This window comes from Mesoplodon mirus, assembly GCF_964341445.2.
Source record: "Mesoplodon mirus genome assembly, chromosome: 7".
NCBI classification, from domain to species: domain Eukaryota; kingdom Metazoa; phylum Chordata; class Mammalia; order Artiodactyla; family Ziphiidae; genus Mesoplodon; species Mesoplodon mirus.
Genome location: NC_138983.1, coordinates 126,094,254 through 126,119,416, shown reverse-complemented (window position 1 = coordinate 126,119,416; position 25,163 = coordinate 126,094,254). Strand labels below are relative to the sequence as shown.

The window sequence follows — 25,163 nt, the reverse complement described above, 5'->3', positions numbered from 1 at the left end:
ACTTGAGGCCCTGTCTGCAGAGGGGGAGGGGGCCTGCACTAGCTGGACTCTCAAAGGGGACTTCTAGAAGAAGGAGGGTTTGAGAAGGGCCTCGCTGGGTGCAGGGGAGGTAAGAGGCAGTCCACGTGGGAGGGAACGGGTAGGAATGCCCATGGTACCAGGAAGTATCATAGCAAAAGCATGGCTTTCGATTCTGACAGCTCCGGCTTTGTGCTGTGGGGCAAATTGCTTTGAACTCTCTGATTCTCAGTTTCCTAGTCTATTAGAGGGGAAGGAAAAACCCTCAGCCTCAATAAGCCTGCAGCAGGATGAAAGGAGCTAACGTATCTTATCACAAAGTCCCCGGCACAATGCCTGGCTTCCATCCCGTTGTACTGAGCCTTTACCCCAGAGTGGGGGGCTGGGCCCAGAGCAGCGGCCAGGACCCACCCTGCCCTGCCCTCAACAGGCTTACAGTCTAGGGACAATGTCAGGTCTTTAGTGACTCAGTACAGCTGTGGCAAGTGTGCAGGGAAGAGGACAGGAGACAGAAGACCGGTGGGAGGGTCTTTGGGAGGAAGGAAGTGTGAGCTGAGCTCCGAGGGGTGGGTCAGTGGAAACTTTGGGAAAGAGGTGGCTAAGTGTCCCGAGTAGCAGCAAGGCTTGGAGGGAAGGCAGGAGCTGGGCACCCTGGAGGACAGAGGAAGGCTGGCGTGGCTGGAGTTGGGGCCAGGGCCAGACATGGAACTAAACAGGGCCAGTGGAAGGGTGGTGGGCTTTGGCTGCCCTGTTAAGGATTTTGGTCTTTATCCGAAGAAAAAGAGGAAGCTACGGGATGGTTTTCAGTATGATCAGATGTCCATTTTAAGAGGATCTGGCTATAGTGAGGGGAATAAATTAAATGAGACCACAGTAGGTACAGACACCTAGTAGGTAGGCCTCTGATCCCTAGTAGGCTGTATATGGCACACACAGTATGCTGTGGGGACAGTCCGCTTCCTGGGGAGGAAGGGGAGCAGGGAGTAAGGCCCTGGGGTCACAATGGATCTCCTACACCTGATGCTTCAGAGCCACCCAGGGTAAAAGAAAAATCACAGCTACTCAGTGGCCCATGGGAGTTCGGGGTGCGGGTGGTCATTCAGGGGGAGGGACACAGGGGTGGGGGCCTTAAAGATGAGCGCTGGAGGGCTTCCCTGGTGGTGCAGTGGTTGAGAGTCCGCCTGCCGATGCAGGGGACATGGGTTCGTGCCCCAGTCCAGGAGGGTCCCGCGTGCCGCGGAGCGGCTAGGCCCGTGAGCCATGGCCGCTGAGCCTGCGCGTCGGGGAGCCTGTGCTCCACAAAGGGAGAGGCCACAGCAGTGAGAGGCCCGTGTATGGCAAAAAAAAAAAAAGATGAGCGCTGGAGGGACGGTCACCATCCCTCCCCCTTCCCGCGGGCGGCAGCCTGGCTTTTGGGGTTCTGTCAAAGCAAGGCAGCCTTCCCGAATGGTAGTAACAGTTTTTTCTATTACACCATGAGCATCTGACTCATGGCACAGGAGCTATGAAGCTCCCCCAGAGGGTACCATAAAAGTGTGGGTGGGGGCTCCACGGGGAGGGTTGGAGGCTGGGCTCTGCCATGTGCAACAGGAGGAGGATGGGGAAGAAAGAGGCTTATTTCAGCACCCTGTTATTATGGCATCTTGTTTTCATAGTTTGTTCAACAAACCTCTCTCCCTCTCTCTCTCCTCCCCTCGCCTCTCTTTTTTTTCTTCTTCCTCTCTCAGCAAATCCATTTAAATGCAATTCTATTCTTAAAGCGCCCCTCTCATGCATGTCTAATGAATGTCAGGGAAATGCTATTACAATGGGGCCGAAGAGGATCCGATCGGCAGTGTGTGTACAAGTCATTTGAAAGGAAGCCTGGGAGCGCTCCAGTTTTATTACAGCATAATTAGAAATAAAATCTTGTTGCAATAGGAGAATGAGAGATGTGTGCTAATCCTGTGGTGGAGGAAGATAGAGCTGTATTTAGAGAAAAGGACTCAGGGAGAGAGAGAAAACCAGCCACTGCCCCCCTGTCCCGCTCCACCAAGGCTCTCCTGCTGGCTCCCCTCCCCAAGATGCTCCATCCTCACACCGCCTGTGACCCCAGCTCCCTGGGGGCCGCTCCAGAGACAGTGCTTGACCCCCTTCTAGATCTCAGCTGCTCAGAGTGGTCAGTCGGCAAGGTCCTGGTGTGCTGAGCCTGGTGCCTCCCTGGAAATTTACACCCTATCACCTATAAGAGGCCAGTTGTGGGCAGTTGGGAGGCGATGGGAAAGGTTGGCTTGGAGGCTGAGACCCAAATCAAGTTCAGAGTGACCTCCTTACGAGAGATATACATTCATTTATTTATTCATTCGTTCAGTCGTTCAACAGCCACTAACCCACTGCCTAACTGTGCCAGGTACTGTGCTGGGTACATACATTAACTTCTTTCATTCTCATAGGAAACAGGTTCAGAGTCTCATCCAGCATCATCCAGCTCGAGAGGGGAACATAGTTCAAACCCCACTTCTGACTCAAGCCAGGCTTTTTCTACTCCATCATGCTGTCAACTTGCTGGGTCCTCCTGAGACACCTGTCTTCCCAGTAACCCCATCTCCTGTAGAGCCCCAAAGGCAGAGATAAAGATGGGGGACCTGGCTAATTCCTCCTACGGGGCAGAAATGGGCATTGCTCCCTAGTTCTGTGTCTTCTTCTCTGATCACTCGCCCTCTTATCTCAGAGGTGGCAGTGGCAGGGGAGGGGCAGAGGCTGCTCCCCAAGGCCCCTGGGGACACATGCGGTACATTGTGCCACCCACTCGGAGCCTGTCACGCTAATCCCCTGCCCAGCCTGGCATCAGGCTTTGAAGATGAATGTGGGACCATGGTGTCTTCCTTGGGGCCCCTGTGCCAGAAAGCAGGCGGTGGACCTGTCACCTGCCACAAGGAAGTTGTTAACTTGTGACCTCCGCTTCCAGCCGGGTTGCCTGTCAAAGCTCTGGCTGCCTTTCCCTCCCTCTTCCAGCCAGCCAGGGCAGGGCAGGGTTTGTGGCTCTGCATGCCCCGTACAAGCTCCCATAGCAAAGGTCCCACCTCCCATCCATCCAGACTCCCTGTGACCCAGATGTGTTCGCTCTGCCTGAATTCAGTTCTGTGGGGAAGAGCAGTGGGCCCGGAGACAGGAGGCCTCTCCCGACAACTCCACTCTGACCCAGACCGGCTGCGTGACCCTGTGTTCCCTCGAGTGTCCCAGGCAGCGGCGCATCAGATTGAGTGATTGATGGCAAGTGTGGACGAGGCCTTATCTGTGATCAAAGGCTCATTCCCGGGCTTCCCTGGTGGCGCAGTGGTTGAGAGTCCACCTGCTGATGCAGGGGACGTGGGTTCGTGCCCCGGTCCGGGAAGATCCCACATGCCGCGGAGCGGCTGGGCCCGTGAGCCATGGCCGCTGAGCCTGTGCGTCCGGAGCCAGAGGCCACAACAGTGAGAGGCCCGCGTACAGGAAAAAAAAAAAAGGCCCATTCCCCACACTGGTGCCCTGCCCACCTCGTCCCTCCTCTGCTCTTGGTACCCGTGGTGGGGCAGGGTCCTCGGGATCAGTCTCCCCACCCTCACGCTCTCAGTCTCTGAACCCCACCTCTGTGGTCCACCTGGTGACCTTCAGGGCCAGCTTGTCACTGTCCTCCTCCCCATTCCTACCCTACAGTCCTCACCCCAGTGTCTTACGGAGCAGGACCTGACTCCAGAATCTTAGCACTGGAAGGGTCCTCAGGGAACAGCACGGCAGGAGGAGGAGGATATTCATGTTCTAGGGCTTCCATAACAAAATACTAGACCGGGTGGCTTAAACAACAGAAATTTATTTCTCATAGTTCTGGATGCTGGAAGTCTAAGATCGAGGTTTGGTTTCTACTGGGCCTTCTCTCCTTGGCTTCTAGATGGCCGCCCTCTCACTGTGTCCTCACGTGGTCTTCCCTCTGTGCCTGTGCATCCCTGGTGTCTCTTCTTCTTATATGAATTGTCATATTGGATTAGGGCCCCACCCTTATGACCTCATTTAACCTTAGTTACCTCTTTAAAGGCTCAATCTCCCAACACAGTCCCACTGGGGGTTAAGGCTTCAACCTATGAATTTTGTGGGGACACAAATCAGTCCATAACAGGGAGGATCTAGGGCTTAAAGCCAGCCAGACCAGAGCTGGGACTTGACTTCAAATTCCAGACTCACATGCCGCTATGCTGCAACTCTCTCTCCGGGGCCTCGGTGGAGGGCTTGCAATCCTGGGGGTCCAGAGTCCAGGGACAGCAGAGGAGGCAGAACAGGGCCTTGGCTTCCCTTGGGCTTTTCAAAGCCAGGCTAGCAGGTTCCCCCAGGGCCCTCACCCTCAGCAGGAATAACAAAGGTGTGGGGGAAGGGTCTCTGCAGAGTCAGCCTCAAGTAGCTCCCGGTAGGCTGCCCTGGTGCTGGCGCCCAGGCAGGGTTAATCCTGCCAGCCCAGAAGCACTGATCATCCCCACCTATCCTGCCACTGGGGTGAGTTATCTCATTAGTCCACGCACCACCCACAGGCTCCAAGCGGCAGGGTGACCACATTGTTTTTATAAATCTCTATCGGATAGAGCAGTAACTGGTAACCTTACTGACTGCAATTTCTCTTTGGGAACTGGGAGGCCCCAGGGGGCCAAGTGAGGCATCCTGAAGCCACCCCAGGAAATTTAGGGCTGTGACAGATTAAGCATCTCTTCTCTCGCAAGAGAGACCGGATGCTTTTTCTGACCCCGGCCCAAGCCTGGTCTCAGGGCAGAGCTCCATCCATTCCTCCGCACCTCCCCTCCCCCATTCCATACCTCCCACTGCCTCCTGGGACCTTCCTTGCAGGGGCATAGGAGGCGGGCAGAGCAGAAACCCCCAACCCTGGCCTCTGGTTTTCCTGCTTCAGGAAGGCATCTGATTCCCAGAGCCAAGCATCATCTCTACTGCCAGGATTCATCCATTCAACAAAACACCTACACAAATATCTATACCCCGTGTATGTGTTATGGACACATACTCCCTGTGCTTTTACACACTTCACATTACGGTAATAACGCCTCCTTACACGTGTAGAGCGCAGTATATGTCACAACGCCCTTTCATGGTCATCATCACGTGGACGCCACAAACGAACCCTGTGAGCCGAGGAAACCAGGGGTTAGTGTCCTCAGTGTCAGGTTGAGAGAACAGAAGCCCAGAAAGGTTAAGGGATTTTCCTAAATCTACACAGTTGGTAGGTGGTGGGTCTCAAATCTCCCATTTCTGACTCCAAATACAGGACTCCCTACAGCATCCCTTGGAGCATATGCCCCACCACCCAAGCCACCAGCCCCTTCTGTGTCCCCTGTGGTGCCCCATAGGCCCACGCACAGCTCCCCAGCAGTGTGCATGCCGGCACGTGCACTTCGTTCCCTCACAGACACGTGCAGTCCCCTGCCCGTGAGCCCGCCCTCCTGCTTACACATAGCACCCAGAGCCAGCAGAGTTTCTTCATTCCCTGAGTCCTCCCAAAACGGATGACCACCTAATAGCCCTGACCTTTTACTTCACTGCACACCAGCCTACTGATGGACATCATTCATCCAGCCTTTCAGTCAATACCTGTATGCTGGTCTCACCTCACCCTCTCTGCTCACCCACCATTCCTGCCCTGACTAGTGAGAAGGAAACCTCTTCCAGAAGAAGCAAGGGGCCCGGCCACTACCCAGGAGAGATGGAGAAGTCTGCCCCGCAGGGAAGGGGTGAGCCAGAGCTCCTCCAAACCGCAGCACCCGCTGTCCTGGCAGCTGGGTTTGGGGAAAACAGCTCTCGATTTGTGTTCAGGAGACCCAGGTGGGAGTACCGTCTCTTCCATTTACTGGACGAGTCTCTGCGCAAGCCAGCGTCCTCATCCGTGAAACAGGAGGAGCAGCACACACTTCCTAGGCCGGTGATGACACTTAAGAGAGGGATGTACATCAAGGGAAAGTGCCAAGCCCAGAGCCTGGCACACGGGCACCCACTGATTCATGCCCCTTGGGGCGTCCTTCCTGCTGAGTTTGTAAAACAGCTAAAGGCAAGTCACCGGCTAAGCCTGGATCCCTCTCCCAGCCCAGGTAGACGCTGCCCAGGAGGGGTCCCCAAGGGCGCTGGAGATGGGAAGTTCACAGCTGCAGGTCCCTGGACGAGGTCTCCTTTCTCAAAGGCCCCAGCTCTGGAGACCTCTAAGACCCAGGGGACTGAGCTCACCTCCAGGCAGGCAGAGGCAGAGCCACTCAGGGCAGCTCAGTTCTCCAACTTCCCTGTCCGCAGAGGGACAGGGTGCCATGCTGCCGCCACTGCCGTACTGCATTACCTCTGGTCTGAATGTTGGCCCCTGGGACTCTCATGTGGTTCCACCCTGGAACCAGTGGGCTCTGTCGTTAGTAATTTCTCCTCTGGGCGAGGGTAGCATTTCTGCTCCAATCACCTAAGGAAGAGGCAGGTCTTGGTCAGGGAAGGACAGTGGGAGGCCAGCCTCAGGCTGGCTGGATATGGAGTGTCCGTGTCCCTCCTTCTCCCTGGGCCCTGCTGCCCTGGGTCCCCACGTGTTTCACGAGCTCCTGGGCAGTGTGAGGTCATCCCCTGCTGCGGGCCTCTCCCTTAAGATGAGTCAGCCAGAGTGTACGCTCCAGATTGCCCAGCTTGTGTCACCATCTGTTTATTTCCCTTTTGTTCGCTCCAAACCATCAGTCTGGTTTTGATGTCCCCGCCTGTAGCTGGGGGACCGAGACAAGGACCAAAGGGGCCTAACCGGAGAGCAGAGGCCCAAATCATTGCAGCATGGCAGCGGGGGTTAGAGGGGGAGGAGACCCCAGGGTGCGGGGGACCTCAGGACAGGACTCCAGGCTAGAGGTCCAGCTGTCTCAGCTCATTGGAAGCGCCCCTTTACTGTAGGATTCATTCAGTCGACACATGTTCACTGAGCATCTACTGTGTGCCAGCACGTTCTGGAGCTGGGGTACTAAAATAACTCCTTCTCTCAACGAGAAACACCATGTGCTCTGAAGACAAGAAGGCAGGGTAAGGAATTGGGCAGGAACGTGGCATTCAGCCTAATTCTGATAGAGGGGTCAGGCAAGGCCTCTCCAAGGGGTTGGCATTTGAGCAGAGATCTGAACAGGTCCAGGGGTGAGTCAAGAAAAGAGCATTCCAGACACAGAAGGAATAGTCACAGCAAAGGCCCTGGGGTAGAAATGAGCACATGCACACTGATTTGAAAACCATTGTAGTAGATGATCTTCTAGGGGTCTTGCTGCTCTGATTTCTTTAAGCTAGAAATTTATAAATTGCTGGGAGGGAAGGACCTTAAAGAGGATCAATTTATCTCCCTCACTTAATACTTAAATCTTCTATGCAATATCTCAGCCAAGTGCTTCTTCAGCCTCTACTGAATTACCCCTGATGACAGGAAACTCACTACCCCACAAAGACACATTCCAATTCTTTATAATCTTGACTTTTAACATTTTAACTGTGGTAAAATACGTACAATGTAAAATTTCCAATCTTAACCATTTTAAGTGTTAAGTCCAGTTACGTTTCAGCTCAGTTTAAGTCCAGTAATGTTTAAGTTCATTGTCATCTTGCAAAACTGAACCTCTAGACACATTAACAACTCCCCGTTCTGCCGTCCCTCTAGCCCTTGGCAACCACCATTCTACTTTTTGTTTCTAAGAATTTCACAATTCTAAGTACCTCTTATAAGTGGAATCGATCACACAGTGTTTGTCCTTTTGTGTCTGGCTTATTTCACTTAGTATAATGTCCTCAAGGTTCATCCATGTTACAGCATGAGACAGAATTCCTTTCCTTTTTAAGGCTGAATAATATTCCATTGTATCTATATACCACATTTTCTTTATCTATTCATCCATCAATAGACACTTGGGTTGCTTCCATCTCTTGGCTATTGTGAATAATGCTGCTATGACCATGGGTGAACAGATATCTTTTCGACAACCTGCTTCCAATTATTTTGGGTATATGCCCAGAAGTGGATTTGCTGGGTCATATGGGAATTCTATTTTTAATTTTTTGAGGAACTACCATACTATTTAATCTTGACTTCTGAATGTTCAAAAATAGTTATTTTTAAAGGTCTAATTGAATACAGTAGAAACAGTGATTAGCAGTGGCAAGAGGTTTGCCAGATGTACAAACACTCAGAAATGGGAGTGGGCTAATCTGAGAAGGCTTCCTGGAAGAGGTAAATTTAGAGCTGGGATCTGGTTTTTCTGAGTTGCACATGGGGATATAACAAACTTAGAGTTGGGGACGTTTCTTTCATTCATTTACTCATTCATTCATTCTAGAAATATTTATCAAGGGCCTATTTTTGTGATAGGCACTGTTTTCATACTGAGTGAAATGGGAAAATGTTGAGGGGTTTTGAGCAAAGGAGCCACATGGTCTGACTTAGGTTTTGAAGCATCACTCTGGCTGCCTCCTGGGAATAGACAGAGGAGGGGCAGGGCCAGTTAGGAAGCTGCTGTCCCTGCTACACTCAGTAATTCCCTTCCTTTGCTCTAGAGGTTGAAGGGGGAATCTATCCAGTTCACACCTTCCAGCAAACCCTTCCTCCCCTCTCCCCTGCCCGGGACCCTCTCCCCACCAACTCACCCTCACACCTCCCTGAGGGCAGGGAGAGGACCCCACCTTTTCAGAAGACAGATTTTCTCTCCCAGCCCTCTGAGGCCGCCAGGAGCCCCAAGGTTTCCGTCCATTACCTCTCCGGGACTCCTGCAGCTCTAGGGAGTCTCCAAGGCCCAGCTCTCTGACCTCTTAGAAAAAGACAGAAAAGATGTTCTCGGCTCACTTAGCATGTGTGTGCAGGGCCTCTGAATTGCCGAGGAGGGCCTCCTTTACTTCCAAGCTACTGAGAGGAAGGGGGAGACTTTGCAGAAAGCCTGGCCACAGGGAGGGGTGGAGAGCCCCCCAGCGGTGTGCGGCCCACCATCTCCCTGAGATGGAACCACTTGTGCTGACATTTAACCAGTACCACTCACGTGCTGGAGACTTCCCTGTGCAGTAACTCATCTTTCATCTAATTCTCCCAACAACTCTGTGACCTAAGTCCTATTTATTATCTCCGTTTTCCTAAATGGAACTCAGAGAAGTCTGGTGTGATCACAGAGACATCCATTTCCAGAGTGAAGGGGCCTTAGTTTATCTAATCCAGTTGTTCTCCACCCTGGCTTCACATTACATCACCCAAAAAGCTTTTGTAAAATACCAGGGACTTCCCTGATGGCGCAGTGGCTAAGAATCCGCCTGCCAATGCAGGGGACATGGGTTCGATCCCTAGTCCGGGAAGATCCCACATGCGGCAGAGCAACAAAGCCCACAGGCCACAACTACTGAGCACGCGCGCCTAGAGCCCGTGCTCTGCAGCAAGAGAAGCCACCGATGCAGCATGAGAAGCCCGTGCACTGCAACAAAAGAGTAGCCCCTGCTTGCCACAACTACAGAAAGCCCATGCACAGCAATGAAGACCCAACGCAGCCAAAAATAAATAAGTAAAAAATAAAATAAAATACCAGTTTCCAGGGCACACACAGAGATTCTGAGTTTAATTTTACAAACTTCTTAGGTGATTCTAATGTACAAACACGGTTAAAAACACATACCTCCTCCACCCCTTCCCTCTTTGTACGGGTGGGAAAACTGAGGGCCTGAGAGAGGACTGGACTTCCCTAGGGTCACCCTGTATCCGTTTCCCAAGGCTGCCTTAACAAATTACCGCAAACTGGTGGCTTAAAGTAACAGAGCTTTATTGTGTCATAGTTCTGGAGGCAAGAAGTCCAAAATCAACGTGTGGGCAGGGCCCTGCTCCCTCTGCAGGCTCTAGGGGAGGATCCTGCCTTGCCTCTTGCCTGGCTTCTGGGGTCGCTGGCAATCTTTGACTTTTCTTTGCTTGTAGATACATTACTCCAATCTCCACCTCCATCTTCACATGGACTCCTCCCTGTGCGTGTGCACCTGTGTCCAAATTTCTCTCTTCTTATAAGGACACCAGTCAGATTGGATTTAGGATCTACCTTAATCCAGTATGACCTCATTTTAACGTGATTCTATTTGTATTCACAAGGTCTGGGACGACATTAATTTGGGGGGACACTATTTAACCCAGTATATACCCCATCATTAGTGTCAGAGCTAGGGCTCCAACTCAGCCTCCTAAGTCCCGGCCCTGGGCTTGTCCCCCAGTGCTGGGTGGCTCGGCACCTCTTCATCCTCCTCTTCTCACTCATGGCTTCCATCGAGCCCCCTCCCCACCCTTCACCAGCCCTCAACACTGAAGGCCAAAGCTTTCCTGGTGGAAGAATGTTCTCTTCTAACTGTGGAATCCCAGAGGGCGGATACCAAGTTCAAGACTTCTCCATGGAGCCCAGTTCAGTCCCTAGGGATGCTCCACAAAGACTTGATAAATGGAGCCAAACTGAATTGAATGGATGACTGCTCCTTGGTGAGGAAGTGAGGACCCCACCAACAGAAGCAATCAAGCAGAGTCCAGCTGAACGTGTGTCCCTATAAAAGTGCTCTTGTTCTAGGAGAGTCAGCCTAGCACAGAGCTTTGGAAAAGCATAGGAAGTAGACTAATGGTCCAGGCTCTACCACTTATTAGTTGTGTGACTGTGAGTGGGTTATTTAATCTCTCTGTGCTTTGGTTAGTAACGACAATAATAACCATTTCAAAGGGGTGTGGGAATTAAATGAGATAATGTTCCTAAAGCCCTTGGCCTAACATGTAATGGGTGCTCAATAAATATTTAGCTTTAAAAAAAAAGGAGAGCTGTGCTCCAGATCACCAGGAAAAAGGATAGTGAAGCAGGCTGGAGTATTTGAGTAATAATAAAAACAAGAAAAAGGGGCTTCCCTGGTGGCGCAGTGGTTGAGAGTCCGCCTGCCGATGCAGGGGACGCGGGTTCGTGCCCCAGTCCGGGAAGATCCCACATGCCGCGGAGCGGCTGGGCCCGTGAGCCATGGCCGCTGAGCCTGCACGTCCAGAGCCTGTGCTCCGCAACGGGAGAGGCCACAACAGTGAGAGGCCCTCGCACCGCAAAAAAAAAACAAACAAACAAAAAACAAGAAAAGGATTCATTAACCATTCGCAGCACTTCTCTGGTCGCGGGCGTGTTTACAGATGACACTGCAGACTTTGAGATGCACCAGTCAGGCAGTGCCAGTGGCAGAGTCTACATTTAAACACAGTTCCATATCCTGGTCCTAGAGTCTAAAAGAAAGTGATCCTCCATGGGCATACTGTTGGCATTTGGGGTAGAATAGTTGCTGTTGCTCTAACCTGACCACTAAATGCCATTGGTACCCCCAAGTTATGGTGTCAACCAAAAATGCTCCCAGACGCACATGTCCAAATGGCCTCGGGCTGGGGGCTGGACGTATGGTCCTGGCTGCCACTCTGTCCTCCTCCGGGTGGACGCAGCCTTCCCCGAGGAGGAAACAAGATGTGGGATAATGGCTCCTCTACCCAGTCCAAGGATAGCTGGTCCCATTTGGGCTGCGGAGGATGGGCTGCCAGACGGCCAGGGCGCCCCGCTAGAGCCAGCCTTGGAGGCCAGCCGTGTTTGGAGCCCTGGCCCTTCTGAACCCCCCACCAGCTCCCTGTGCCTCCTCCGCTCTCCACACCGTATGCCTCTCACTCCACAGGCCCCCTTCTCCTTCCTTCCCCAGCAGGGCCCATCATCTGATTCTCATCAAACATGCAGAACTGATGTTGCACAAGTCCCCCCCAGTGGGGATTAACATAATACCCCTGATTTCTCCTTCCCCTCTTGCTTGCTGCGCATCCCCCTGGCTGCGGCCTGCCTTTGTTTCGGGAGCGATACACTGTATCTGGAAATGTTACTGCAATTAAATATGCACAAGAAGGGGGGAAGGGAGGGGGAAAATGAGGACAATGAAGGATGTGAAACATCAGATGCAGCAGCTGCTTGTTGCTATAGAAACCCCAGCTCCCCACCACCAGCACAGCAGCACCCCTCCCCAGCTTAAAATTCCTTAGGGCCAAGTGCACTGTTGTCAGCGTCGTTCTGGCGATAACAGGGTCCTAGCTGTCCAGGCTGGAGCACCTGTGGGTTGCTAGGGTTGATTTTAGGGTCTTTCCTGTTTTTCCTGATCCCACTGCCACCACCGCCTCCAGTCCTGATACTTCTGATTGGCAGCAACACCCTCCAGTAGTTCTGCATTCCAGTCCCAGTTACATAATAAATTACGGGAGAGCTTCCGCATTTGACTTTGGGATGTCACAACATGGAGACAAAACGGCACATGCAGAGTCTGGTGGGGGAGCCAGGCTTTCTCTGTGCTTCCCGTGGGTCTTCTGACTGCTGGCAGCAGGGCCTGGCTCCCTCCTGCTTCCTTTTCATCTTTTACCCACAGCACTGAGCGGGCGTCTACAAGGTGTGGTCTGCGTGTTGGAGGGGGCGGCAGGGGTCCACAAGCTCCAGGCAGGCTGCCAGCTGGCCAAGTGCTCATCTAGGGAGATCCCAACAGGATGCCACTCAGCAGGGATCCGTGTGAAGTCCTGGACCTGGGCCCACATGGCCAGGTGTCCAAGGATGGAGAGAAGGAAAGTGGCCCAGCAGCAGCTTGCAGACACACGACCAGGGCCTTTAGTTGCAGGCAGAGTATGAAGCAGTAGTATAATGGGTCTGCCTCCCCACCCCCACTCAATCTCCCCTAAAAAGTTAATGCAGCTTAGGCTGGAAGTTGGTAGCCCTGCTCTATTCCACCCTGGTCAGATAAGCTGACAGTTGGATCCCCACCACTTGGCAAAGTGCCTGCCACACAGCAGGTCTAGTCCTGGACAAAGATACATGGAAAGGAGATGGGAGGGAGGGAGGGAGACAAAGAGGGGAGGATGGAGAGGGGGAGGGAGGGAGGGAAAATTCAGAGATTTGTAGATAAACCAAAGTTTATTAAGCGAGAGGTCAATCAGATTGATGAAGTTATTTAAAACCATACTAAATAACAATTAAAAAATAAAATCCAAAGACTGCTTAGCCTGATGAAAAGTCAAAGGGCGTGATAGCTGCCTTCCAGTTTGTGAGGGAGTGTGTCAGTAACACAGGTTTAGGCTGGTTCTGGAAGGGTCCAACAAGTAGAAACCAGGACCCATGGAGCTCAGTTGTGAGCAAGGGAGAGCTTTCTCAAAGTCAGAGCTATCAACTTTGGAATGGGCCACTAAATGAGGTGGTGAGTTCCCCAGCCCTGGAGGTATTCAAATGAAGGCCAGAGGAACTTTGTTAAAGATGTGGTCAAGCACATTCAGCTTTTCAACCCTGCAGTTCTACAGCTTTCATTGTTGGAAAGTATCCTTTGGTGAGGTCTCTGTTTGCTGGTGCTGAGATCTTGGGCTTGTGCTTGGAGGGATGAGACACCACAGAATATTCCTAATAGGAGAATGAGCCAGTATCAGGGCTCTTGTCAGTGGTTGAGAGGGCTCACTCAGCACCCAGGTGGGAGGAAGCAGACCTCAGAATAATAGGATTTGAAGGACATGGGGCTACCCAAAATGTTTCCTTATGAAAGCCTGACAGTCCAATGTTAGCAGGTCCTTTGTATGAGGTCAGCATCACCCTCTCCCCTGCAGCTTTCTTGTAAGTCATTATTCACTGTCCTGATTCTGATGCCCCCTCTGGTGAAAATGGCAGCCTAAGGTCTGCTATGCCCTCCTGGGGAAGCAGCTGTGCCCCTAGAGAGCAGGCAGAGGGACCCTAGGTTAGCTTCTCGATCTCAGTCTAGCTGGGTCTTGGGTGGGAGACCATGAGCTTAGAGTCCCAAAGCCAGATGCAAGCCCCTCCCCAACCCTCAAGTCCACATTCTCCCCTTTTAAAATCAGCCCTGACTAGCTCAAGTTCAGGGTTTGCCTTAGGACCTTGGACGAGAAAATCCACTCTACCTCGGAGTGTAGTCTTGTCTCGTAATCAGCTAAATGGGTGAAACTACTCTGTCCTTTCTGCTTCGCGCTGTCACGGCAGTGAGACCGTGGAGGGCGCAGTGCTGGCACCTTTGCCTTGAACAAAATGGTATCAAAAACTGTATGATGAATTAGTATGGTAAATCTGTTTCTCCACGCCCCCACTCCTAGTAAATCTGTGTCTCCACGCCCCCACTCCTAGCTTAGCCTCAATCATTGTTTCTTGGGTGAATAAATGATGAAAACTGAGAGAAAGGGATTTAGGCTTGTGTTTAGGCTCAGTGCAAAGGGAGAGCTGGGAGCCGGAAGGCCTGAGTTCTGATCCACTTACTGGCTGTGTGATTTTAAAATGGAGATGACACCTCAAACAATTGTAAGAACAAGCAAGCAATGAACATTAAAGCTTTGCAAACTCTTGCAAAGAGATGGGAAAGGTGAGGACTGATATTCACTAAGTGAGCACTTACTGTGTGCCAGACACTTTATTATTTTTTAATAATAATAATAATACTCTAATAATAATAATACTCTATGAAGGATTATTTGCACCCTGTTGCACAGATAAGGCTCAGAGCGGTTAAGTAACTTTCCCAAGGTCACACAGCTAATAAGTAAAAGAGTCAGATTGGAACCCAGATCTTAGTCTGACTCCAAAACCCAACATCTTCCTGTAAAAAGCTGAAGTATCTACATTTAAAGGAATAATCATTGTAATTTCTATTTGTTTGTACATAGAAAATCCTCATCGGTTAGAGATGCCCCCCTGCCTTCAGCACTACATCAGCTTCACCCCCTTGTTTTCCCTATCACCTCCCCTCCCCTGGGCAGCAGTCCTGGCCTAGGAGAAGGCCACCTGCAGGCCCAAGTTGCTTCTGGTAGTGTGCCCAGCTAGAGGAGTAATCGACTGTGTCCTGATTATGTCTCCAGAAAACAGGTTTTTTATTACTTACCATGGCGGGCTGTACATCTCTGACGTGCAGAAGGAGGACGCCCTCTCCACCTACCGCTGCATCACCAAGCACAAGTATAGCGGGGAGACCCGGCAGAGCAACGGGGCCCGCCTCTCCGTGACAGGTAGGCGAGAAGGCTGGGGAGGAAGGGCACCAGCCCACCCTCGGGACTGGGTGGGCATGTCAGCACCACTGATCAGGGAGTCTGCTGTGTGCTCAGGGGATTCAGAGAAGGAGATTAAAGAACACAGGTACAGGGCTTCCCTGGTGGCGCAGTGGTTGAGAGTCTGCCTGCCGATGCAGGAGACACAGGTTCGTGCCCCGGTCCGGGAAGATCCCACATGCCGCAGAGCGGCTGGGCCCGTGAGCCATGGCCGCTGAGCCTGCGCGTCTGGAGCCTGTGCTCCACAACGGGAGAGGCCACAACAGTGAGAGGCCCGCGTACCGCAAAAAAAAAAAAAAAAAAAAAAAAAAGAACACAGGTACAGAAACCACTTGGGGCGACCTTGTCCAGTTTGGTTTTGGGTATCCTTCATATAAGGACTCTACAGTTAAATTCTTTCAGGAGTCTATACCTGAGAAAGCTTAACTCTCCTGAAGAATTGTTATTTTACCATTTATCAAATAATGAGGGATATGGAACCCATCCTCTCTTTTCTTTTTTGCCTTTGCTGCCAGGAAGTTCGTAGATACAATCTGCTATGCAAACATAGCAATGATTCACTTGGATTGGATTGGATTAGGGAGATTTTGTATTTCCTTGTGTCCCTAAGTATTTTTTAGGATTCTATTCTATCTATTTTTGAATACATGTATGTCTTTTGTTACAGCCCACCTCACAACATTTGAAAGTAGGCAAGCAAAAGGTTAAAAAAAAATCTCTGAATTAAATAAAGGACTTTTATTCTGGAGTGACTATAGCTCCTTATGGAAGGAGGAAAGCTAATATTTACTGAATCCCCCTGTGTGCCAGAAATTTCACTTATGTGCTGTATCTTAGGCACTATACTAGCCTGGTCAGGTGTGCACTGCGCTCCTTATTTCTATAGGTGAGAAAACCAGAACTTAGGGAAGCCAAGCAACTTGCCCCAACTGTTTAACCAGTGGGAGGCACAGCCAGAATTCACACTGAGCCCCCTGACCCCAGCATCCTCCAGCTGCACACCCTCATGGAAGGGGCTAATCAAACACCACACACGTGCCCCAGTCACAGAAGAAAGAAAGGCACTTGGCGCTCTTCAAGGAAGCCTCTCCGGGATAGCACTTTTCAAACTGCGGACAGTGATCCACAGACATCATAACCTATGCGACACACGCTGGTATTTCCTACCACGTGCATTGCGATGCACTCTGATATCTTCTATTCTATCCCATTTCAATTTATCTAAATGCTGGACGCAACTCACCACATGGATTTCATAACTTCGTAACCATTTGTGACTTGCAGTTTGAAACTCTCTGCTCTTGTGGAGGTGGGATCAGAGTGGCTTTTGGAAGGGAGATGAACTGATAGTCAGAACATCTGGGTTTGGGGACTAGCCCCACCAAATCATGCAATGTCTCTGGATCTCTGAAAAAGGAGCTAGATTAGGTGACAGCTCAGATTCTGTCTACCTCTGACATTCTGTGGTTTGGTGAGGACTAACCCTGACCAGCAGGTGACTCTCTCCAGGACCCCCTCTTATTTGCCTGGTGCATTTGGGGTCAAGAGTGGAAAAGCGGAAGCCAGGAGAGTGAGGATCGGGCTCTCTGATTCCCCCTTGTGTCTCCAGAGCCTGGCCCTGTGCCTGGCACATAGTAGGTGCTAGGTAAATATTTGTGGAATTAATGCCAAGGGAAACTGCGCCGTCACGTGGGGAGGAGATGGGGCTGTGCTGTGTGGCCCCACCTTTGTGGCTAGACCTTGCCATCTGCAGCCCAATTCCCAAACGTGTCAGTGGTTACCTTCCAGATTATAGGGACTTGTTTGTGTAGTGTTTTGCATCTCATTTGCATGCCTTTCATACGATGTGGGAAAGGCACAGAAATCCTCCCTCCTGCAGGCCTGCTCCTTTCCGCTGCACGAATATTTAGCCCCTTCATCCTACTAATCTTACTTCCACTCTTGTCCCTCAAAAAAGGCACCCTTTAACCTGGAGGATATGCTAACCCTCCTTCTTCTCTCATTGCCCACCAGCTGGGGATGGCGGGTGGGGATGCAGAGAATGGGAGATGCTACCAGAGACTCGGAGATGAAGCCCAGATAGAGAAACGGAGAAGCAAAGATAGGAAGGCAGCCAGACGACAAAAGGGGAGAGGCATGGGCACAGAGAGAGAAAAACATAGGGCAGAGAAAAACAGAAACCTAACAGAGAGACAAGGATAGACAAGATGACTGCGACAGGGTGGAAGACGTTAGGAGCGGAGGGGAGCTGAGGGGAAGGGGCCCCAGGAGTGACGCGGGCCCTGATGTGATGTGATGTGACAAGGCAATCTACAAGCAGCTTGTCTCGGCAAAAATGCAACTGATACCCAAGCGAGACAGTGCAGAAGGAGATTCGTGTCAGGAGGGCTCAGGCCTCCGCCCACAGCCTCACATTTCAGATCCACTCCCAGAGCTGAGGGCAGGGGTCAGTCCCAAGGCAGCTTTCAACTGAGATGTTTCTCTCCTTAGTGGCCAGAACCCTGTGAGCTCCCGGGGCTGGTGGTCGGGAAGGGTGTCATCCCTCCCTGGCCAGAAGCTCCGGGCCAGCCCCTGGAATCAGGGATGGGAGATGCAGCTGGGTGTCCTGGCAGAGCTGGGCCCTGCCAAGTCACCTGGTGGCTGAGGGTGTCTGAGCCCGGCACACCCCAAGGGATGGCTGCCCCTCCTCCTCACCACGTCCAAAGGCAAGAGGAAGGGGCAGCAGTGCCTTATCGATGGTCATTAGATGAGGGCAGCAACCACACCTGTGGTTTTTTCAGTTCTCACCAGGTGTTTGATTAAGTAATAGGGAGGGACGGGGGAAGGAGAGAGTGAGATGTATTGGAAAAAGGACTCAGGAATCAGACCAAGGTTTCAGTCTTAGCCTCAGCACTCACTAGCTGTACAACCTGGCATCAAATCAATAATGTCTCCAAACCTCAGCTTCCCCATCTGTAAAATGGGAGTGACATGTTCTCCTTGGGGTTGTGAGAATTAAATAGGGTGCCGCGTGTAAGAAGCTTAGCGTGGGGCCGAACACATAGGAAGGGCTCAGTAGAGAGTACCTGCTCTGCTTGTTGTGGTCGTTGTTACTGTTGTTCTATTGTCGCTGGATTATTATTCCTACTACATCTCAGGGGGCGGGGGCGGGGAGGGACTTTTCATTTTTCTGTTAATTCTCTGAAGAGGAGGCAGTTGTGAGAAAAGTCTGAGCCCCCTAAAAATACAACCTAATAACCCTTCGTCACATCGAGGTGCTTTTTGGAGTTTGCCAAGTGCTGTCATGGGCATTAGCTCTGTGGAAGAGGCACCATCATTTGCATTTATAAAGGAGGGCACCAGGGACCAGTGAGGCTGAGAGACTGGACCAGGGTTCCCCAGCTCACGGGGTGCCGAGCCAGGTGGAGAAGTCATATTCCAGAGCAGCACTGTTCAGCCAGCTGGGAGAGGTCCCAGCAGCTCCCAACCCCGACCCCGGGGCACACTGACCCCCTACCCCTCGCCAGCCCAGCCCCAGCGTACCCCCAGAGATTTCTCAGGACCAGGCCATCTGTCTCCCAGCCCTGCACTGGCCCTGGCAGCCCCCGATCCCCCCAGGCTGTCACCATACACGCCACAGCATTTTACTTCTGCTCCAGAGTAATGAAAGAGGTTTCTTTCCCTCAGAATTTAATTTCACGCCTGAGACTCGGCGATTAATTCCATCCCCACCCCCAGCCCCTTCCTCCACTGCCCCATGGGCCCCTCCACTTGTAAATTCTGCGGTGCGCCACGGAATTTGTGTATTTTGCATCAATTAAGTGTCACATTGAGTAATTCTTCCCTGGCACTGGGTTTGTTTAGCCCAACCATTCCCACAGGATGCGGAAGAGGCCGCAGAAGCTGGCAGGGAGGGAGGGCGGGGTAGAATAGTAATCGCCGGGCACGTCTGTGTGGTGGGTTAGTGTCACTCGAGCTCTTTGACACACATTTTGCTCTGTTGCCCACAACAGCCTTAGGAGGTCTGGAAGCAGTGGTATCACCTCCACGTGCACACGAGGAAACTCAGGCTCTGGGAGATCATAAGACTCACCCAAGGTCACACGGCTTATCAGTGACCCAGGCCGACTGGTGCCTGGGTCTCCTGATTCCCAGTCTCAGGCTCCTTGTGAGAAGTCATGGACAATAGGGAAGGAGCAGAGAATCTTCTGGAAAGTTCTTTCCCCGGGGGGTGGGGAGCATTCCTAGCTCAGCCTGTCTCCAAAGGGGGCAGGGGGGCGGGTGAGCTGAGGACAGAGGAAGTTTCCCATTTAGTCAAGAAGGGCCAGGAGGGATGTCAGCACTCTCACGGTTCACTCTGGAGCAGAATCCGGGGTTAGATTATTCCATCTCAGACCCCATTTACTGAACAAGGGTGGCAGAGACCTGGTTCCGGATCTTGGCTCTGCAGTGTGATCTGAGCAGGTCACTGCCCCTCTCTGGTCTCCAGGTCCTCATCTGTGTGTGCCTTCCGAGTCCCTAAGCCAGCTCTACTATTCCATGAGCCTGTAAAGTTCTGCCACGTGCAAAAGGCAGACCACCGGCCCACCCCATGCCCACGTGCCCCCGTTCACCCTCCCTCAGACGTTTATGGTTCAGCAGCCCTGCTCTGTGCCAGGCACGTGGAGATGCCGTAGGGGATCAGTACTGCCTCGAGGAGCTCTCGGCCTTCCAGGGGAGCCGGATACATGGCCTGGTGCTAAGTGCTGTTGGCAAGGGCCTGGGGGGAAGTGGCGACAGTGGTTGCCCCTGGGAGGGAAGCGGGGTGGCTGGGTGCAGGGGTGAGGGGGGACTCCCTTTGCACTGTATGCTCTTCTCTACTTTCTGAAGTTTTGTCATGTGCATATTTGCACTTTTCATTCTTTTTCTTTAAAAAGAAAAGGCTGCTTGAAAATAAAATGAAAGAAAAGGAAAACTCTATGGGAATCCAGTGAAAGTGGCCTGAGGGAGGCATCCAGAGGAGGTGACGTTGAAGCTGGTTTGTGAAAGATGAGTAGGAGTTGGCCAAGCAGAGCAGGCTGGCGGACAGCGCGCTGACAGCATGCCCTGAGTGGGGAACTGGTGAGATCAGAAAGGGGTTGGGGGGAGGCAGGCCAGGCCAGGGACCTGGTTGGCGTGAGATCACAGATCCCAGAAGGCCTAATTCAGGATAAGAAGTGTGGATCGTAATATGTAGGTAGAGGGAGCCTATGGGAGTTTTACAACAGGGGAAGTTCCCCGGCGGGCAGAAAACACAAAGAGGCCTTTTAGGGTGAGAACTAGACTGAGGTAGCAGCCAGCACGCCGCTCACGTAACACGGGCATCACACACAGAACCCCACCCGTGAGGGCCTAGGCCTCCTGCAGTGCAGGGCGCAGGCCCACAGTCGCTGCTTTCTCTAGGTTTGGGAATGCAAAAACCAGAAGCATCGTTGGGGTAGCCAGTGTGTTTTGTGGAAGGCTTAACTTCCGAATCCTCCTGGGCCCCAGTGGAAAGGCACTGCCCCCTCTGAGCCTGCCCAGATTGCAGGTGGGAGGAGACAGGAGGGGACAGGGATGCCCATCCTTGACAGGCCCAGACTGAGACTGACCAGAATTGCAAACCTAAGATGTCATGATTCTCATGTCACAGGGACTGTTTGTATGAAAGTCTCTCCCTCCCTGTGTCTCTTGCTGTTTCCCTTTTTCCCTCTGTCTGTCTGTCTGTCATTCTAGCCTAGTCTGCCCACCATATCCTCTCCTCCCCCAGCCCCTGCTCCCAGCCGTGCTTCTCAGGGCCTCCGTCTGGCCCGAGTAGGAGCATTTCGGCCAGAGTCTGGGGCACAGGGAGACACAGTGAGCCTCCCACACTGGATATCATTCACTCTGGACACCAGTGGGCAGCAAGTTCTGGGGGCCTGCCTTCCTGCTCCCACCCAGGGCTGGCCAGGACCTCTCGTGTTCTCTGCCTTCCAGACCCGGCTGAGTCGATCCCCACCATCCTGGATGGCTTCCACTCCCAGGAGGTGTGGGCCGGCCACAACATGGAGCTGCCCTGTACCGCCTCCGGCTACCCCATCCCTGCCATCCGCTGGCTCAAGGATGGCCGACCCCTCCCAGCTGATAGCCGCTGGACCAAGCACATCATGGGGCTGACCATCAGTGACCTGCGGACCGAGGACAGTGGCACCTACATTTGTGAGGTCACCAACACCTTCGGCTCAGCAGAGGCCACAGGCACCCTCACAGTCATCGGTGAGCGGGGAAGCCCCTCTTCCAGCTTCAGTAACCTTTGGGAGCACTGCGTGTGGTGGGGAGGGGCATGGGGGCAGCCGCCCCTGCCTCTGGCTGGCCCCAGGGGATGATCCCCTGGTTGGGGAAGGCAGGTTGGTGTCCTGGGAAAAGCACTGGGTTTGAAATCAGAAGACCTGCCTTTTGGTTCTGATATCACCAGATAGTAGCTGACTTGGGGAAAATCATATAACCCTGGGCATCACCTCTGTGCCCTTTGCTGTCAAAGGGGATAATAACCCTGGCCCTCCTACCTCCCAGAGGTCACGAGGGTCAAAAGGGACAATGACGGTGATGTGCTAAGCTCACGGGGCTTCTCAGCTTCTCGGGAGGAGGCAGTCTATACTAAAGGAAACAGTGCTGATGTGAATCCATCAGAGGACATATGAACCCACCAGAGGCGACATTCAGAATATTTAGCGATAATTAATAGAGGTACTGATTGATCAGGGCAGACGCTGGAGGTAAACAACCAAGGCAGCCTTTCCAGGACCTGCCGGCTGGGCATTAACTCTGGTGCTTCCTGTTCCTCCCCATCCCAGAGCCCCAGGGTCCAGGGAGCACGTGTGGAGAGCAGGAGGTCTTCACAGACCCCTGCTGCTGCTGAGCTGCCGGAAGGGCAGAGAGGTCGAGGCAGAGGGGCTGAAGCTAAGGAAAGAGCCCCAGAGGGGGATTTATGAGACCCAGGGGCATCCTTTGCCCCGCCCCACCCCCGCCATTCCTCCCTCGAGTTCCCTGCTCTCGGGGCTGCAGGGAAGGTGTTGGCAGCCGTGGGGCTGGGATTTGGAGATTTGGAGACCCAGGATTGTGGGATCTCACTCCTATGGGGCAGCAATAGCCTGAGTCCTTGAACTTTGCACCTGAGGGCGTTGTGAAGGATTCGGCCTGGGAAGCAGAAAGGGGCTGTCCAGAGGTGATCCCATCGCCGTCCTGCAGAAGGGGCCCCTCTGCCGTTAAGACTGACCAAAGATGCTCTCCGCCCAGCTCACCACCTATCTCATGAGCACAGAGCTGCAGGTCTGCGGACCCTCAGGTGGACCAGAGAACCACACAGAGCCCACCCGCTCCTGGCCTTCTGGGCCTGCTGTCCTGTCGCCCTCAGCCCAGATATGGGCCCAGTGTCCTCCCCATAGTCAAGGGGGTCTTGACAGTTGGAGCACATTTATCTGCAGTGTGGGGAAAAGACACCCCCCCCTGCGAATTCACTGTGAAGCTGGAAGAGCAGAAAGAGCCCCAAGAAATGCTCTGGGAGCAACAGTTCATAATACAAATGCTTAGGTTACAATCCTGAAGGCCTGGGGGGAAGGGGCGGTCCTCTCGTATGAACAAACCCTGGACCGCAGAGTAGGCAGATAGAAGGACCAGGATTAGAACCCTCTTGACCTAAGCACTGGCCAAAATTGTTTGGTCTAGAATTACCTTCAACCCCTCCTGCTCTACACACACACACACACTCACACTAACATTCATACACACGCACTCTCTCAGGGAACAGGTCAGGAGGGCCACGTACCCCCAAATCCTTAGAAAATTAGCAAGTAATTTGGTGTTCAGAGCTCCTGCCTCAGGACAGACAGGCAGGCAGGTACTTACACACACACACACACACACACACACACACACACACACACGCAGATGTGTTGAAAGTTCACATGCCCACCTCCCCGTACACACGTGCACACATATATGGTGCCCATATACACTCACAGATACACACGTTCCTCCACATAACACACTCTCATCCTAGAGCACGCACACAGACACACAATAAGTAACTGCCTACAGCTGTGTGCATGCACCGCCTGCCCCCGCCCCTGAGTGGAAGGGTACACCTCATTCTCCTCTGAGACAGCTCCCCACCCTCTCCCACACTGGGCTTGACTGGACGACCAGGTTCAAAGGGAAGTGACTTGGCTTTTCTCTGTCCTCCATCCTTCTGATAGCTCCTCTCCGTACTCCGCATCATTCTGCCCCCAAGCCTCCCACGCATCCTAGCCCGTGCAGGGGCAGTGAGGAGACAGCGGCCGGCTGGCAGGGCCCCGAGAGCCCTGGCTGGTGACCGGGACAAGCAGGATGCCACCTGCGTCATGCTGCACTGACACTTCCTGGACAGCGGGCAGAGGCTCTGGTAGTGAGTAGGGAAAGCACAGTGTGAGCAGACTTGTGTGTGCTTTGACCGTGCCCCCCCCCAGACGGGCCTGCCATGACCCCATCTCCTGCAAGCTCCCTCTCTGGGGGTCCAAGGCTCCTGCAGGCCTCAAGCTCCTGTACAGAACCCCAAGCCCATGGAGATCAAGGGAGAGAGGCCAGCTTGGGGGTGGTAACCAGCCAGCCAGCCAGTCAAGCGATAAACCTGACTCAGACAGCAGTAGTGACATAAAGATGAGGGACACCGCCCTGCTTTCAAGTGGCTCAGAGTCCGGAGGGAGAGATAGAAACAAAGTGGTGATTAGAAGACCATGACCTTAGTCTTGTGTTAGTTACACACAGGGAGCCCCAAAAGAGAGATCTTTAACCCAGCCTGGGAGAGGAGTGGTGTCCAGGAAGGCTTCCTGGAAGGGGTGACACCTGAGTTCAATGTGGATGAGTAGGAAGTAGGAAGTAGGTAGAGGGGGCAAAGAGTGCTCTAGGTGAGACTCTGGGTGTGCAGGAACCTCAGGCAGGCTGCTGGTCTAGACGCTGCATTGCTGAGAAGGGCGCCAGATCCCCAAGGGCCTTGATGGCCTTGAATGCCACGCTGAGTTTTTGGGTGCCGTGGAAGTTCAGAACAGGGCAGTGGCTGCAGCATGGAGAACCGATGGTGGGACACGGGGAAAAGGGGGGCAGGGAGAAGAGAGTACTGCATGGGTCCAGGCCAGGAGCTGCAGGCCTGCAGCAGGACAGGGGTGGTGAGGATGAAGAGCAGGGGATTAACTGATGCATATAAAGGAAGTCAGACCAGCAGAAGGTAGCAAGTGGTTATCTGTATAAGTACAGGAGACAGGTGGCTCAGCCACGGGGGTGACAGCGAGGACAGTGAACCAGCCAAGCTCCCATCCTCCTCATGAGCCAAAGGGAGCTTCCCAGCCCCGCCCAGCCAAAGGGGCCACATCAGGAAAGCACAAGCCATCAGAATAACAGACGTAGAGACATCTCCTGGCCTCACCCTGCCATTTACCAGATGAGTAAACTGAGGCCTAGAGAAAGGAATTCGCTCGTCCTGGTCCCCCCTGCTACAAGGAGTCTTGGAGACAGAATCAGGGCCTCCTGACTCCTGGGGCCTTTTGTGACCACAGCTCACTCCTAGCCACACTCCACTCACAGGGAGTCCTTTTTCTTTTCTTTTCCTCCCCGTTTTCCCTCGCCTCTCCCCTGCCTGGTCTGGCGCAGACCCTCTTCATGTGACCCTGACACCAAAGAAGCTGAAGACCGGCATTGGCAGCACCGTCATCCTCTCCTGCGCCCTGACGGGCTCCCCGGAGTTCACCATTCGCTGGTACCGCAACACCGAGCTGGTGCTGCCCAACGAGGCCATCTCCATCCGCGGGCTCAGCAACGAGACCCTGCTCATCACCTCGGCCCAGAAGAGCCACTCCGGGGCCTACCAGTGCTTCGCCACCCGCAAAGCCCAGACCGCCCAGGACTTCGCCATCATCGTGCTTGAGGGTGAGCTGGGGCCGCTGGGGCAGACGGGCAGGTTCAGGACTCCTACAGCCCGGCCAGAGGCAGGAGGCGTTCATCCGGCACTCACAGTACTCCAGGCAGACGCACTATCTTATTTCATCCTCCCAAGGGCCCTGTGTGGAGATACTTTGTTTTTTTT

The 25,163-nt window shown here is 53.0% G+C and overlaps 1 protein-coding gene across 1 annotated transcript in view; it reads left to right on the top strand.

Annotated features, from left to right (window-relative positions):
- Window positions 1-25,163, top strand: part of DSCAML1 (DS cell adhesion molecule like 1) — a gene marked incomplete at its 3' end in the record, with an annotated part of 341,904 nt that overhangs the window by 225,912 nt on the left and 90,829 nt on the right. The window contains exons 4-6 of the mRNA XM_082626503.1: window positions 14,909-15,055; window positions 21,047-21,325; window positions 24,731-25,006. Of these exons, the coding sequence (XP_082482629.1) occupies window positions 14,909-15,055; window positions 21,047-21,325; window positions 24,731-25,006 (702 nt within the window). The remainder of the gene's footprint in view (window positions 1-14,908; window positions 15,056-21,046; window positions 21,326-24,730; window positions 25,007-25,163) is intronic.